The sequence below is a fragment of the Petaurus breviceps genome, unplaced genomic scaffold (genome assembly GCF_028583685.1).
Source record: "Petaurus breviceps papuanus isolate PSGF00001 unplaced genomic scaffold, PetGlider_PUasm1.0 91133, whole genome shotgun sequence".
NCBI lineage: Eukaryota > Metazoa > Chordata > Mammalia > Diprotodontia > Petauridae > Petaurus > Petaurus breviceps.
This window is the reverse complement of record NW_027187419.1, coordinates 82787648-82802642: the sequence shown is the minus strand read 5'-3', so window position 1 is coordinate 82802642 and position 14995 is coordinate 82787648. Positions and strand designations below refer to the sequence as shown.

The window sequence follows — 14995 nt, the reverse complement described above, 5'->3', positions numbered from 1 at the left end:
AGGAATCTGGAATTATGGTATGCTCTTGAACATATCTTTCTGTCCGTATACATCACTTTCCCTTGTATGTTCTACAGTAGAGCCCAGCTGGCCCTCTTGTTTCTCATGCACAGCACTCCTCCAACCTCCAGCCCTTTGCACCGGCAATGTCCTCACCTCCACTTCATAGAAACTCTCTTCCTTAAAGACACAACTGAAGAACTGCCTTCTGAATGAAGCTTTTCCTGGCATCCTCAATTTTTGGCTTCTGCCTTCCCTAGCTGCATTGGATTCCTTTTGTATTTAGTCTGTATATATTTATTCTGTCCACATTTTTATATGTACATGATACCACCCCCAGGAGAACGTCAGTTCCTTGAGAGTAAGGATTGTGTCAGTTTTTCTATTTGCATTCCCAGCTCCTAGAATAGTATCTGGAAAATAACAAATACTTAGAAAACACACAGGATGGTTGTGTTGTACCCTGACAGGGAATGCTCACATAAGTGAGATCACAGATCTGCCAAAGAAAGAAAAGACTATTCCTTGGGTCATTCCTTTAAATAGGATCACATTAGGTTCCAGTACTAGGTGACATTAACTTTGTGTGGCTTGCTTATAACTGTCTTTTCTATAGCCTGAAGACTGTATCTGTGGGAAAAAAGACCTTTAAAAAACTTTGTATATGAAACTGCATAGCTTGCTTTAAAAAAAGGCATCATAAATTCAACATGTTACATTCAAAGCTGCCCTTCCCAAATCTGTTTTTCTAATGGGCTGTTTTTAGAAGTACTGGCCATAGGATCATAGATCTAAAACTGCAGTGACTTCTGAGGCTGCCTCTTCCAACACCTTCATTTTTCAGATGAAGAAACTAAGGCTCAAGGAGGTTAAGTGACTTGTCTAAGGTCACACAATATCTGATCTATCTTTGTAGAGTTCACTTTTGTTCCACTTTAGGGGACTAATAGAGAACACTGGACAAATAGTTAAGAAACCTAGAAGGGTCTTGTTCTGTGTTCTTGGGCAAGTTTGATTTTCTGAGTTTCAGTTTTCTCACTTGTAGAATGAGGCTAAACATCTTTTCTGACCATCTCATAGCATTGGGAGAGATGATCAGTTAAGATCATGCACACAAGAGCTCTTTGACAAGCACTTATTACAGAGAATGCTATCAGAGGATGTGGAAGCATGATTATTATTGATAATGACATCATAATCATGTAACTGAGCTGAAGATTTTGGTCCTTTCCTGAAAACTGGAGGAATTTGTCCATACTGGAATATTTCACAGGAAGTTTGGGAGTTAATGGAATGGAGCATGTTTATGCAAGTCAGAGTCAGAAAGATGTTTTTTATTTCTGTAACAATACAGGAGTTTAAATGAGACCTTTGTAATATAGATATTGCACCAAAGCAGGTATAGGGTCTACAGAGAAGAGCAGAATTTAGACAAATTAACCAGAAACCTGGATAAAACTAGAAAATTCTCTGCAGTTTTTTTAAATACTTTTATAATTTTATTTCTTTCAGCTTAAGTGATGACTTGTATTTTATTGCTTGACCTACAGAAACTGCTGAGTCTTAGTGACTGGAAATTAAAAAAAATTTATTAAGCTAATTGGCAAACTCTGATCTGCTTTATGTGGTTGGTAAAGACAGAAGTGAGATGCAGTATGGCATAGTGTATGGTGGACCCCAGCTGTGGATTCAGAGAGATCTGGCTTCAAGTTTTGCTTCCTCTAACACACACTAGCTGTGATCATGGACAAATCCTTGAAACTCTCAGTACCTCAGACAACCTTTTAAGATTATTAAGAAATTCTTAAGTTACAAATTAATTGCCAGTCTTCATTAATGGAGGCAGTTTCCACACCAGAAGTTCCTCATAACAATGAAATTTGAGGTCCAAGACCAAAAAGAAAACTACAACTTTTCTCTCTTCTCTTTCATAGCTTGCTTCTTCCATTTGCTGTGTCCTACCCTATGTCAGGAGTGAAGGGCTGTAGTGTTGTGGTGGTGGAATCTCTCTGTTGGGGTGGGGCAGTGGAACATCTCCCAAATCTCCCTATGGGACTCATATGCCCTAGGACCATGAGTGTGACCTCCAAGTGAAGATGATGCTGGACTGGCAGCAAGATCTTTGATTTGAGCAATGAAACAGGCTCATAGCCACCACCATCTTAGTCCAGAAAGAACTAGAAAAAAAAGAACTCAAAACAAAACCAAGCCAGGCCTTTTATTGTTCTGATTAATAAGAATGCAGTATCTACATAATGTATTGTCAGACACAAGTACTGCTGTAAAGTATGTCACTATTGAGTTATCTGACACTGAGAAATTGAGGTCAGTGTGCAGAATCTAGAGAAATTGAGAAATAAACTTACTTGCCTTTGGCAGATTTTAACAACCTCCTTGTGAATTCATCCTTTGCCCCTCCTTTTTGCTTTTTACTTTCTAGTCTATACCTTCTCTCATACATATTTTACATAAAAAGACCCCTTAGTACCATCATGACCTTCATCTCATTGGCACATTTTTTCATGGGCCAAAAATGACACCCCAAGTCCCTAATTTTTCCATTATTTAACAAGAATCTTTGCACACAAGTGGGGTAGTTTTAGTTTAAGAAAGCTATTTATTTAAAGATAAGTTACACATATATGCATACACACACGAAAAAAGGGCAGGGGGAAAACTAATTTCAAAATCCTACTTCCTTTCAGTAAATTACCTCAGTGTGATGTTCAGTGGAAAAAAGCATCAGCCTTAGAATGAGAGAATTTCAGTTCAGATCAGCAAAATGATCTTTCTGAATTTTGGGTGTGATCATGTTACCCACCTCCTCCCTAATTCTGTGGATCAGATGAGCTCCTCCAATGGCATGTAAAGGCCTTCAGAACCTGACCCCATCCAAACTTTTCTTTCTCATTGCACATCACTCCCTCCCATGTACTGGAATTTATACTTGATCTTCCTGTGGTTCCTCACATGAGAAATGCCCTTTGTCTTTGCACTGGTTGTTTGTCTTGCCTATAACGTATCTGCTTCCACCCCTGTACTCAACTCAAGTCTTCGTCCTCCACTCTCCCCTCACCTCCCCCAAATGTTACCTTTTAACTATTTTGTATGTGTTTGATATGTACCTGTACAATGCATGTTGCAAGCCTCTCTAGAATAGAAGTTTCTTGAGGGCAGGATCTGGTTTCACTTTAGTCTTTGTGTCCTCAGTGGCTAGCACAAGGCCAGTCTTATAGCAGGTGTTATTAAATGCTTGTTGATTAACTGAAGCCCAGTTCGGTCACCTAATGTGTAGGTGACCCTGAGTGAGTTAACCTCTCAGGTCTCTAGTTTCTTGATCTATAATATAAGTTGATGGTATGATCTCTAATGTCCCTCTGAGTTCTATATCATGTGATCTTTTAGAGTTCTTCATTAACTAGTAACTTCTTTTTTTTCTCTTTTCTTGTAGCAAACCTTGAGGGAAAAATGGGTGGAGTTCCGAGCTTTGCAGTTACAGGAACAGCGCCTGCTTCATGGTAAATGCTGGTTTCCTGCTCAAAAACCACATTCTCATCTCATTATTTGCACAAGGCCTTCAGCAGGAATTGATGCTAAGGTGTTTTGAGGGCACTGTCATTTAAGGAAGGCTTACATTAGCACTGATATCATTTACCCTTCCCTAACACGCACATGCACATATATTTTTTATAGTAGAGGCAGCTGGGCAGCAACTTGGGAAATTGTCTTCCAGTCCTGTTTCTTTAGTTGCTCAGTTGTGCACCTGGGAAAATTTGTGGGAAATGTTTCTATAGGTCACACATGACACTTAGACTTGAGGGATTTACCTTTTTATAGTTTATCTAGAGTAGTTCTTCATGGTTTCCTTTCAGGGAAACAATGGATGAATCATAGGTTCATGGAAAGCTAGATCATGTTGCATTGGAAAGAGAAGTGTATTTTGAAGTAGAAAACTGAGTTAAAATTATGGTTTTTCTATGTACAACTTTTGCTGTTTTAAAGCTAGCTGACTCAGGGAATAGTGAGTTGGGCCTGTAGTGAGGAAGACCTGACCAGCTGCAGACACTTACTAGGTTTGTGACCCTGGACAAGTCACTTAAACTCTGTTTATCTCAGTTTTCCTCAACTGTAACATATGGATGATAATAGTATCTACATTAAAAAATTTTGTGAGGATTAAATGAGTTAATAATTCGTAAAGTGTTTAGCACACTGGCTGGTGCTATATAAATACTTATTCCCTTTCCTTTGGGCATGTCACTCAGTTGAAAGTCCTTTCCATATTTAAATCCGATGACCAATTCTAACCTTTCCCATTTTACAAAGGAGGAAATGGAGGCCAAGATACATTAAATTGCTTGCCTATAGTTACATAATGAGTAGAACTAGGAGGTAAATCCAGGTCTTCTGAGAGTTTTCAAGCTAATGATCACTGGGTTGGTTGGTTATATTGTCATGAAGATTCTTATTCAAATGAACCAGATGACCTCTTAGGACCCTCCTATGTCTTAAGATTTCTGATTCTGGACTTGGTTACTCTAAGTCAGTTGTTTGCTTCATTAAACCTTGCTTGGCAGTCAAGACAAAAACAGAGGGAGAGAATAACTAACAATGTTGGAACACAGCTCTTTCATTTCCTGCCCTTTTGTATTTTCAGAGTGGGAAAGCCTGAGGTTAAGAGCACTGTGCCAAGAATGGGCTAGATATAAGTAGCTTGTCAAATATACAAGTATAGTAAACTTAATAATACTAATAACTCATATTTTAGAGTTCTTTAATGTTTATAAACATTTTTCTCCCAACAATTCTGGGAAATAGAGCAATTGTTCTATCACATAGCTAGAAAAGTGAGACTCATTGAAAACTAGGCAACTAGATTTATTTACTTCTGTATATTGTGTACCAGGGAAGAAGTTGGAGAGAACATAAATGCTTGTTAATTGAAAAAAAATATTCAAAAGCAAAGTGAGCCTCAGAGACCTCAGGTGATTTGTCCATGGTTATACAGCTAGTGACTATTGGACCTGGGATCTGACCCATACCTGGACTATTGCAGTAGGCTTTTGGTTGGTCTTCAGACCTCAAATTTCTACCCATTCCATTTTTTCCACTTAGCTTTACCAAAGTGTTTTCCTAAAGCACAGGTCTGATCATGTCATGCCCTTCTGAACTACAGTGGTTCCTGTTTGCCTTGAGAATGAAATATAAAATTCCCTCTTTGACTTTTAAAGTCCTTCATAACCTGGACCTTTTTGACCTTTCTAGTTTTCTAACATTTACTCTCTTCCTCTACTCTATGGTCCAGGGATGCTGACTTCCTTGACATTCCTTGATAGTCCCTTTCACGTGATACTCGATCTCCTGCCCTGCTCATCTCCCTTGCCTGGAAGTCTCTCCCTTCTCTCCTCAGCCTTGTGGCTTCCTTGACTTCTTTCAAATCTCAGCTAAAAGCCCACCTTCTAAAAAGACTTTCCCAAGAGCCTTCCCTCGACTGATCACCCCCAGCTTATTTTGTATGTATCTTGTTTGTGCACAATTTGCTTGCTAATAGAGGTCCAGAACTATGTTTCTCTTTTAAATTTATTCATTCAGTTATTAACACAGCAAACCTTTATTTAAACATACATATATACATGTTTGTGTAGTGTATATCTAAAATTTGTTGTTGTTCAATCATTCAGTCATGTCTGACTCTTCATGACCCCATGTACTATATAATGTCCAGGGGATTTTCTTGGCAAAGATCCTGGCGTGATTGACCATTTCCTTCTCCAGTGGATTAAGGCAAACAGAGGTTAAGTGACTTTCCCAGGGTCACACTGCTAGTAAGTGTCTGAGACCAAATTTGAATTCAAATCTCCCTGACTCCAGGCTCAGTGCTCTAGCTCTATCCACTGAATTATCTAGCTGCCTCAGTTAGACACATACACTTATGTATGTATATATGTATGTGTATGTATATATAGGTATATATATATACACATACATATGCACGTGCATATATACATACATGCATATTTATTTAGCTTCAGAATGTCCTGAATTATTTTTATGCAGCAAATTTCCCTAAGCAATTATGTTTTGTTTAAGTGGATGTTATAATTAGTTTCTATTTTCTCAGGAATAGACTTGGCCCAAAAACATGTTGGGTATGAACTAAAGTTTATCTTGGTAGTAAAAATTTCTATGTAATATGTATGGGTACCATTAAGAACTGACTCTATCTTATTGTCTTGGCTATATACCTTGTATGAAATGAATTCTATCAGAATGGTTGTAATTTCCTGGTTAAATATCTTTACAGTAAAGTGCCTAGCCAAATGTCATGGGCACTGTGGGTTCTTAGTGAATATTAAGTGATAATATTGAGACATGAAGTGTATATGTCCAAAGATATAGCTAATTTTACAATTCTTTATGTTTAAAAAATAAATTGTGAGTGTCTGTGTGATTTGAGTACTGGGAGAGACCCTAGAAATATGTTTCTCTTTCAAATTAATCAATTAGTTCATTTAGCAAATCTTTATTCAATGCCTATTATATGTAGCTCTACTATACTAAGTAGTAGAGGAAAATTCAGAAAAAAGAAGACAGGCCCTATCCTCAGAGAACTGACAGTCTAATGAGATGACAAGACATGTTACAAAAAGAGTAATAATAATTTACCTTATAGTGGTATAATATTTACAATGTGCTTTCCTCACAATCACCCTGTTAGAAGGAGATATTTTGTCGACTTGACAGGTTAAGTGACTTGGACATGATTAGATAGGTAGTAGTTAAAGATTAATATAAAACAAAATAAAATCTTGGTACATGAAAAGAATTCAAAGTGCTATGATATAAGTTGACTCCGTGTGTGTGTGTGTGTGTGTTGGGGAGAGGAGTGGCATTTCAGAAAGGACTACCTTGAACAAAGATTGGGTGTAAATAAGAAAGCTTGGGTTATTTATATTACCACAGTTTAAATCCACTTTTTTTTTTAAAGCAAAGCCATAGAATTCTTAGGAAATTACAGTGCAGATGATATTCTATATAGTCCTTAATGGGTTTTCCAAGAATGGAGAATTCAAACTTTCTACAGTTAGGAACTGGTAATTAAAATCTACCTATTGTGCCTGGATGGTTATGTGCTCATTGTAGGCACTTGACTGCATGAATGAGGTAGCCTAATTGGAATATTTTCATTGCTCTTATGTAGACTTTTAAAGGACCACTCAACCATGACATATTAAAATGAAAAATGTTGAATTTCTGTATTTTTCTTCTTTCTTGCTTTTGAGAAATAATGGCAGGTAGAAGAATGGTCATTGTGTTTAAGGGATAATAACCTGATATAAAGAACAGTCTTGGATATGGAATTAGATGATCTGTCTCTGATGCTTAGTAGCCATGACCTTAAACAAATCTCTTCCTCTCTCTAAGCCTCAGTTTCACCTGCAGATCCCTCTTACACTCCCTACTTCAGAGGACCATTGTTCACTGCAGAAATCTAAGTTATTATGGAGGGAAGCTGTGTTTTTAACACATCTGTATACAGAGGGATTTCATAGCCATTCCCTATGATGACTGGCTTATTTTCTCATTCTTAGGCGATGCAGTTGACAGCTCGGGACTGGAAAGTTTGCAATCGGAGGAATTTTTAGCCGAAAGCTCTTCAGGACTGGCTGCGGCTTATCAGAACCGTAATAACCGCCTTTCCAGTGAAAGCAGCTGTAAGAGTTGGTTGAGCTCCATGACTATGGAGAGTGAGGATGGTTACCAAACTTGCATGTCTGAGGATTCATGCCAGGAAGCCCTGAGCCGACAGACGAGCATGGAGGATGAGTGTTTTTTCCTCAAGGACGGCGACGTGGCGCTGAGAAAATCTTGCAACAGGAGGAACAGGAACATCAGTACTGCCAGCAGTGGTTCCATGTCCCCGTTGTGGGAAGGGGGTGGCACCAATTTTGTCAGCGTGTTTGGGACTCTGCCACGAAAAAGCAGAAAGGGAAGTGTTCGGAAACAACTTTTGAAATTCATCCCTGGCCTGCACCGCGCAGTGGAAGAGGAAGAGAGCCGGTTTTGACGGGGGGAGGAGCCCTTTTCAGATGAGCTCATCCCATAGGGTTGCAGTGATAAAAACAAGTTGGATGATCTGAACTTCAGCCCCACCCAGTTCAGTGGAAGAGAGGAGATGGCTTATGCAACTGACTCGGGACCGCAAGGCAGAAGTGGCCTTTATTTAAGTGATTTATCTACCTTGTGTTGCTGTTGTTGTTTTAAATTGTTCTTGAATCAACTAAATTCAGAAGGGACATAAGTCCCAGATCTGCTCCTTACTACCTGGGCCACTTTGGGCGACTCACTTAACCTCTCTGGGCCTTTTACAGATGACCATATAGAAAATGAAGGGGTTGGGCTCAATGACTGATTACCGCACTCAAATTGTTGGGACTAGACTTGTTTTATTAATGCATGAGAAAGTGTATGCCACATCTGATGTTGCCTAAATAAGGAAAGGAATATTTATTATCTATACTGTCCATATGAAAAATAAGCTTGAAACTTATAGACTCAAATCAGAAAAAAGGAAAAAAAAAGATGAATGCCTCATGCAATATGACTGCTTGGAATATTTTTTCCCCCACAGGCTGTTTAGTGGATTTGCCTGAGACCAAAGTGCAGTCTGGAAATGCTCTCAACTCAAGGAATTTCAAAATATATATTTAAATGTACAAATTTATAAGTAGATGTTAGAGACCAGTAATTCACCATGCTACTGAGGGCCAGAATAAGAGAAGATCATTAAAGATGTGTTAAGCTGAAGTTAGCTTGGGAATCGGGATACATTTCCTGACAGAGGGGGTTACTGAGACTTTGAAATGGGTTGCTGAGGGTAATTATCAATTTTTCTTCCCATGAAATCTTTAAAAACATGAGAAATTCTCATCTCCCAAGGCTAGTTCAAGTATGCTCCTTTCTGAAGATGGAATAGGTATTGGATCCCTTCACAATATATGATTTTCTCTCCATTGACCAAAGGCCTAAGAAATTGGATCCCAAGACATTTCTCCTTGTCACTTCCCATATTCTAGTTGTGCCTTTTTGGAACACTCTTTTATGTTGACTATCCTTCAGGGAGCACAATCACTAAGCCTTCATAGCTCCTGGGATAAACATGATCATTATTTTCACCCTGGAGTAAATCATCCGAGCTACCAATAATCTTTAGTTTTTTCATATATTACATATTTCTTTGGAGGGTTGGAAGAGGGAAAAAAGGAGACTGCAGAGTCTGAGTGGGTCTACTCACACATCAGTAAACTTCTAAGGAAATCCAAAAGTTTTATAATTTGGGAGAAACATTGCAAATTTATAATTTTTCTAAAAGGAGGGCAAGCAGATAGAGTAAAAATACCAACTTGATAACATTTATAATTAAAAATCTTTTCCTACTGTGGTATTAAATTTTTTTTTCCAAATTCATGGTAATATAGAATTTAGGTGAAAGAAATGTACAATTGGGCCTTCAATAAATATTATTTGATATTGCTTTGGTGCTACCAAGTTTTCATAGGACACTCCCCTGTACTGTCATGCTACCATATAAGGATGTATTTAAAATATACAGGTTTGGGGTATTGTATAAACATACCATATTTAGTCATTATTTTCTCTTTGGGAAAAAAAAATATGTGGAAAGAAATTTCTGATTGTTTCTGTTATTCTGGCTGTCCACAAGCAAGTTTTCTGACATGTTCATTTGGAGGGCAATTGATAACCTTATCTCTTACCAATAAATTATGCTTAGTAGCAGTATTTTGAGAGATGATACCAAATAAGTCCAAACTGAGTCTGTTCCTTTTCTCTACATGTAATTATTTCTCTCCAGGCTTGTGATAGACCAATCAGACTAAATGCTGGTGCAAATGAATGCAGTTATTTCAAGTTTACCATACCTCTCTAAGAACCAATAGAAATAAGCCTTATTTATTTCAGGAAAACCGAATTTAAAGCCCCATGCATCTTGATAGATGCCTCATGAACAACTCACAGGAAGTCTGAAAATCAGCTGCCAAGTAATCAAGCAGTTCTATGGGCCTTACCATATCCTATAGGTAATACAGAATATCAGCAATTAAGGACAAAGCAAAAAAACACGTTTTGTCACTTTGCACAAGACAGGAAACCAAAGGTTTTAACTAGGAGAGATTATGAGAACATGGGCTGATATGTGGGAAAGGAGGACTGTGGGCTTGACTTAACCACTATCTCAGGTCTTAATTTACTCCCCTTTTGATGATGCACTCCATCCTTGAGGTCCCTGGGTCAATATTCAGAAAATTTATGTTTCAGAGCACCCTAGAGTAGTGAAAGAATTCTCTTATCGCTTACCATGTCATATATACTACTAAATTACTGGAATATATCTAACAGGATGGAAGTCATGACACAGGCAAGTTTCACTGTAGTCTATAGTCATTTTAGGCTATTATGACTTCATTGGCCCACTGTGGTGGCCTTGGGTTATGAAAAGAAATAATAAGCAAGTCTTACCAAATTTAAAAATCTTTGTGGATAGGCTGATTGATGGACTGTGGGCCTTTTATCCAAGCACTGGCTAGCTGAGGTTAGAGAGGCTAATGATGAGGGTATCAACTGAATGATGAATTTTTCTACCCATAGCCAATAATAGTAATGACCATATGTGAGGTCACAGAGTCATAGATTTAGGACTATAAAGGAATCTAAGAACTGTCTTCCAGTTTCCTCGTGTTACAGGTCAAGTGACTTAGGGTCATGGGTTTAGAGCTGGCAGTGACTTTGGAGGCCATCATATTACAGATGAAGAGTTGAGGGGCATTCACTCACTCATATAGTAAACATTTATTAGATGTGATACACTATGATACAAGGCAGAACAGTGCCTGCTCCCAATGAAATGACATTGTTTTTGGAGGGCAATTGGGGTTAAGTGACTTGCCCAAGGTCACATGGCTAGTTTTTGTGTTAAGTGTCTGAGATCACATTTGAACTCGGGGCCTCCTGACTCCAAGGCCAGTGCTCTATTCACTAAGCCACCTAGCCGCCCCAATGAAATGACATTCTACTTGGTTGGGGATAGAAAATAGCATATACAGTTAAGACAATAGAAAATACATATGAAGTAGTTGGAGCAGGAAGGAAAAGGCTGTCTGTGATGTATAAAGTTACAATTAAGAGATGGAATATCATGTTTAGGGTACTAAGTTGACTAGGTCAAAAGGATTGTGATATGTGCCAGTGAAATCACAGGTCCTTTTAATATTGAAGTAGGAGAAAAATTGGAGAAAAGATAATAGATTCAGGAAGACCAATCTCTTAACATCAGTCAGCAAGAACATAGAAAGCAAAGTCACTGTTGTATTTGATACATACACAGGCCATCAAGAAACTTGTTGGTTTAGGAGAACTGAGGGAAAATTACTCATAATCTAGCTTTTCTAACTTAAACGGCATATTATTATTTAGATCATTTTCTAGTTCCAAAATATGTTCTACCAATCAATAACCAACAAGCATTTAATTATTAAGTTTTTTTTAACCAGGCATTGTACTTATTTCTGTGTATACAAGAAAAATGAAAACAGACCTTGCTCTCAGGAGGCTTACCATCTAGCAGAGGTAGATTTTATATACAACATATAAATAGCTATAAAGAAGACATATACAGAGTTGTGAGGTAATGTCAGAGGAAATTATCAGAAAATGTCAGGAATGTAAATAGTTCAACTTTAATATTAAAGTTCCTTATGATTTCTTTTTCCTGTTTACCTTTCATGCTTCTCTTGCTTCTTGTATTTGAAAGTAAAATTTTCTGTTCAGCACTAGTTTTTTTCATCAAGAATACTTAAAAGTCCTCTGTTTCATTGACTGACCATATTTTTCCCTGAAGCATTACACTCAAGTTTTGGTGGGTAGATGATTTGGGGTTTTAATTCTAGCTCCTTTGACCTCTGGAATATCATATTCCAAGCCCTTTGATCCCTTAATATAGAAGCTGCTAGATCTTGTATTATCCTGATTGTGTTTCCACAATACTCAAATTGTTTCTTTCTGACTGCTTGTGATATTTTCTCCTTGAACTGGGAATTCTGGAATTTGGCTATGATATTTCTAGGAGTTTTCTTTTTGGGCTCTTTTTCAAGAGGTGACTGGTGAATTCTTTGAATTTCTATTTTGCCCTCTGGTTCTAGAATATCAGCGCAATTTTCCTTGAGAATTTCTTGAAGGATGATTTCTAGGCTCTTTTTTTGATCATGGCTTTCAGGCAGTCCAATAATTTCAAAATTATCTCTCTTGGATCTATTTTCTAGGTTAGGGATTTTTCCAATGAGATATTTTGTGTTGCCTTCTATTTTTTCATTTGTTTGGATCTGTTTTATAGTATCCTGATTTCTCATAAAGTCATTAGCTTCCATTTGCTCTAATCTAATTTTGAAGGAATTATTCTCTTCAGTGAGTTTTTGAAATTCCTTTTTTCATCTGGGCAATTTGACTTTTTTTTAAGCAATTGGGGTTAAGTAACTTGCTCAAGTTTACATGGCCAGTTATTTTGTGTGGGTGCTAAGTATCTGAGGCTGGAACTGATAACAGGTCTCCCGACTCCGAGGCCAGCACTCTTACTCACTGCGCCACCTGGCCGCCCCAGCAATTTGACTTTTTAAGGCATTCATCTTCCTCTCTGGCTTTTTGGGCCTCTTTTGCCATTTGAGTTAGTCTATTTTTTAAGGTGTTATTTTCTTCAGTACTTTTTGGGGTCTCCTTTAGCAGGCTGTTGACTTGCTTTTCATGATTTTCTTGCATCATTCTCATTTCTCTTCCCAATTTTTCCTCCACTTCTCTTACTTAAGTTTAAAAATCCTTCTCCTCCATGGCCTGCAACCAGTTCACATTTTTCTTGGAAGCTTTTGATGGAGGAGTTTTGACTTTGTTGACTTCTTCTGGTTGCATGTTTTGATCCTTTTTGTCCCCAAAAAAGGATTCTGTGGTCTGATTGCACTTCTTCTGCTTGCTCATCATGCCAGCCAATTAACTTTTGAGCTCTTTGCTCACAAGAACTCTGCTTCCTTTGTGGAGAGAGCTGTGTCCCAAATCACTGGGGTTTTGCAAATGTTGTCAGATCTATGAGGAGGGTGCCCTCTCTACAGACACCCCAAGCTCTGGCACACTGGCCACACACCCCAGGACCACCACCCAAGACTGTGATCCAGATCCAAGCAGGTCAAAACAATAGGGATTACCCTCTGAAAGGTACTTGGTCCCCCTACAATCTGCAGGCCAGGAACTCTGGAGGCAGCCATGTGGCAGCACTGCAGCCTCCATGCTCCTGCCACCTCTCACCCTCGGGGCAGGGGCTGAATTGTGCTCTCCTGTCACCCAGTTCCAACAGAGTTCCCCACTGACCTTTTACTTTCTCTTTGGTGTTTATGGGTTGAGAAGTCTGGAAGCCACCACAGCTGCTGGTGATTCATTCACTTGAAGTCTGCTCTGGTGGGTCTGTGCTGCTGGCCGGGCTTCTCTAGGTCCTGTGCAGCTCATGCGGGACTGTGCTCGGCCCCCAGCTTGGTGTGATAGACCATTCCTTTCAGCCTGTCAGGCTGACTTCAGTGGGAGTTTCTTTCTCTCTGTCACTTTGTGGGTTCTATAGCTCTAAAATTGTTTAGAGACATATTTTACAGGTATTGGAGGTGGTTGGAGAGGGAGCTCAGAAAAGTTCCTGCTTTTACTCAGCCATCTTGGCTTGGCCACCCATCCCCCCCCAATATCTTTTATACCACTTCTCAAGTGCAAGGCATTGTGGGTAGCATTCTGTAGCCAACTTATGCCTAACATCTTTTTCTCTATTATTTTATGGGTCACCAACAAGATCATAGAAGTAAAGTTGGAAGGGCCCTTGGAAGCCATCTAGTCTGTTCCCACGGATAATACCTAGTCACTGAACCTTCTTGAACAGAGGAGTGACCAGATCAGACTTGTGTCTTGGCCATGTAAATTTGACATCATTTGGAGGAGAGAATAGAGAAGGCTGAGACTAGAAGCAAGGAGACCAATTAGAAAGTCCAGATGAAAATTATGAGGATATGAACTAAGGCGATGTTCATGTGGGTGCAGAGAAAGGGACAGGTGTGAGAAATGTTGTAAAGACAAAGTTGGCCAGACTTGGCAAGTAATTGGATGGGGGTATGAAGGAGAATACAGAAATGAAGATTACTCTGAGGTTGCAAACTTGGGTGACTGGAAGGGTGGTGGTGCCCTTCGTAGAAACGGAATTTATGAAGATGGGTCAAATTTTGGGGAAAGATAAGGAATTTCATATTGAATAGGCTGATTTCAAGATATCTCTATATATCCTGATACAAATCTGCAACAGGAAGTTGGTGATATAGAACTAGAGTCGAGGAGAGATTAAATTTGGATATATTAATTACGGGTTATTATTCACCAGTTAGGTTAATATAGAGATTATACAATTGCACTGTGACTGGGTTGGGTAATATGGGTTCTTGTTTCCATTTGCTGCCTTAAATTAATTTTGATTATGTATAACAATAGATTAGAGCTCATAAGGTCATAAATGCACTAAAGTACTAAATAGCCCAAGAATGCCTAGTAAATTTTCCTTACAAGCTAGCTCCAGAGCCTAGTAATGACAGAATGTGAAGCTGACTGAAAGACACATCATAAAAGTGATGAAAGTTTCCCAATAGGTAGCACAATGCCTTGCCTTGCCTTCTACTTAGAAGCCCTAATACAGGTCAGTGGAGACACACAAGCTTCATCCTTGCTTCTCTTTTATGGTGAGGCTAATAGCTTTCTGCTCCACATGTAGGTGGATGGTTCTTCTTGTAAGTAGCTGCTGCAAACTACTTCATGTTGTTAATGAAAAGTCTTGTTTTACTGAGGGGAGGCAGGAGAGAGAGAGAGAGGGAGTGAAAGAGAGAGAGAGAGAGAGAGAGAGAGAGAGAGAGAG

The 14995-nt window shown here is 38.8% G+C and overlaps 1 protein-coding gene across 1 annotated transcript in view; it reads left to right on the top strand.

The window, feature by feature from the left end:
- The window catches only part of CYTIP (cytohesin 1 interacting protein), a 43845-nt gene extending 34021 nt beyond the window's left edge, over positions 1-9824 (top strand). The window contains exons 7-8 of the mRNA XM_069079673.1: positions 3452-3518; positions 7593-9824. Of these exons, the coding sequence (XP_068935774.1) occupies positions 3452-3518; positions 7593-8068 (543 nt within the window). The 3' untranslated portion in view covers positions 8069-9824. The remainder of the gene's footprint in view (positions 1-3451; positions 3519-7592) is intronic.
- Positions 9825-14995: the final 5171 nt, after the last annotated feature.